General features: G+C 36.1%; 1 protein-coding gene across 1 annotated transcript; it reads left to right on the forward strand.

Annotated features, from left to right (window-relative positions):
* The first annotated feature begins 203 nt into the window (after positions 1 to 203).
* Positions 204 to 905, forward strand: LOC125811274 (uncharacterized). Its single transcript, XM_049490781.1, has one exon. It carries the CDS (start codon positions 204 to 206, stop codon positions 903 to 905), a length of 702 nt encoding a protein of 233 aa, XP_049346738.1.
* Positions 906 to 2230: the final 1325 nt, after the last annotated feature.

Below are 2230 nucleotides of genomic sequence, written 5' to 3' on the forward strand. Positions count from 1 at the left end.
CAAGAAAAAGAAGAAGAAGGTGAGTCGAAGGCAAATATGACAAAAAGTTGTGTTGAAACTTCATCCACATTACCTAAATTCAAGATCATACCTCCATTTTCTCAAAAGTTGAGGAAGTAAAATTACTATGCAAAATTCCAAAAGTTTATGGAATTAGTGAAAATTTGAAAGTGAATATCCTATTTGTGGATCCTTTGACCAAAATGTCGGGTTACGCTAAATACATGAAGGAGTTGGTGACAAATAAAAGGATGATAGATTGTATAACAATTGAACTACCACAAACATGTTGTGTATTAATACAAAAGAATGATGTCCTCAAGAGAGATGACCCGGGAGCTTTCACGATCCCGTGCACTATTAGTAAGTGTAGTTTTGCAAAATCATTATCTGATCATCGTTCAAGCATACATTTAATGCCATTGATGATATTTGATAATCTTGGGCTTGATAAACCAAAACAAATGAATATGGGACTTGTAATGGTTGATCATTCAATAAAGAAACCAGTGGATGTGGTCTATGATATGCTAGTGAAAGTTGACAAATTTGTGTTCCACATTGATTTTGTGGTGATTGATTATGAAATTGATGTCAAAATGTTAGTAATTCTTGGTAGACCGTTCTTCGCCACAGGGAAAGTTTATGTTAATGGGGAATGCGGTGAATTGATGTTCCGAGTCAATGATGAAGTAGTTAAATTTAATATTCACAAATCAATGAAATACCCAAGTGATATAAATGTTGTGTCTCACTTGGATCAAATTGACAAAGCCGTAGAAAGTATTGAAAGTGCATCATTTTGTAGGGAACCTTTTGCTCAAGTGATACTTAACTATGATCAAGATGAAATTGGCAACTATGATGAAGTTTTGGGCTGCCCTTGTAGGCGTTGGCTTACATAATTCTTTCCAATCTAGGCTCGACCTCGATTTGTCTAGTCGATAAGCACCACTGGTCAAACCATCTATCATTGAACCACTGAAATAAAAGTTGATGGAACTCTCGACTCATCTCAAATATGGTCTCTTGGTGGCAACAACACACTTCCAATAAGTATTGCAAGTGATATTAAGCAATCACAAGTGGAGTTATTGATCATAGTGTTGAAGAGGCAGATTAAAGCCTTGGAGTGGTAAATTGCTGATATTGTGGATATTTCACCAAGCATATGCACTCACAAAATAAATTTGGTGGAAGATTGCAAACAAAGTATTGAACATCAATGAAGATTAAATCCTCAAATGCAAGAAGTGGTGACGAAAGAAATTATAAAATGGTTAGATGTGGGAGTTAGCATTCTAATTGTGGATAACCAATGGGTAAGTCTGGTACAATATGTTATGAAAAAGGGTGGTATCACGGTAGATCCTACTGAAAAAACCAAATCAGTCGCCACTAGACTTGTCAGCAGGTGGCGTGTCCATGGACTATCAGAAGCTTAATTCATGGATCTAAAAAGATCATTTCTCCATGTCATTTATTGATTAGATGCTTCATAGGCCTGCTGCAAAGGGGTGGTATTTTTTTCTTGATGGATATTGCAGGTACAACAATATCTCTATTGCACCCGAGGATCAAGAGAATATAACGTTTACATACTCTTATAGAACCTTCACATTCAAGTAAATTCCCTTTGGGTTGTGTAATCCCCCGACTACCTTCCAACGATGTATGCTCTCAGATCAATCCTTGCAGACATGGTAGAGGACTCCATTGAAGTGTTCATGGATAATTTTTCTGTCATTGGGAATTATTTTGAGGTATACTTATGTCATTATGAGATGGTGTTGAAAAGGTGTTTTGATTTCAACTTGGTCCTTAATAGGGAGAAGTGTTACTTTATCGTGAGAGAGGGAGTTGTGCTTGGGCACAAAATTTGCGAGGATGGTATTAAAGTTGATCAAGCGAAAAATTCAAGAGATGGAAAAATTACCTCCCCCAATTTCAGTAAAAGGTGTGAGGAGCTTTCTTTGTCATGCCAGGCTCTATAGACGATTCATTAAATATTTCTCCAAGATTTCTATTCCATTGTGTATACTCTTTGAGAACGAAATACATTTGATTTGGATGATTCTTGAATGGTGGCTTTCAAAACACTCAAGGATAAACATATATCAGCCCCAATAATTATTTATCCCGATTGGAATATCCATTTTTGAATGATGTGTTATTCTAGTGGTTTGTCTGTAGGAGTTGTTCTTGGGCATCACAAAAACAAGTTTTTTTC

This window comes from Solanum verrucosum, unplaced genomic scaffold (genome assembly GCF_900185275.1).
Source record: "Solanum verrucosum unplaced genomic scaffold, falcon-dt-bn FXZP01000226.1, whole genome shotgun sequence".
NCBI lineage: Eukaryota > Viridiplantae > Streptophyta > Magnoliopsida > Solanales > Solanaceae > Solanum > Solanum verrucosum.

What these genes read in the sequence shown, in the direction of transcription:
- LOC125811274 (XM_049490781.1), top strand. Translation starts at nt 204, where the DNA reads ATGTCGGGTTACGCTAAATACATGAAGGAGTTGGTGACAAATAAAAGG.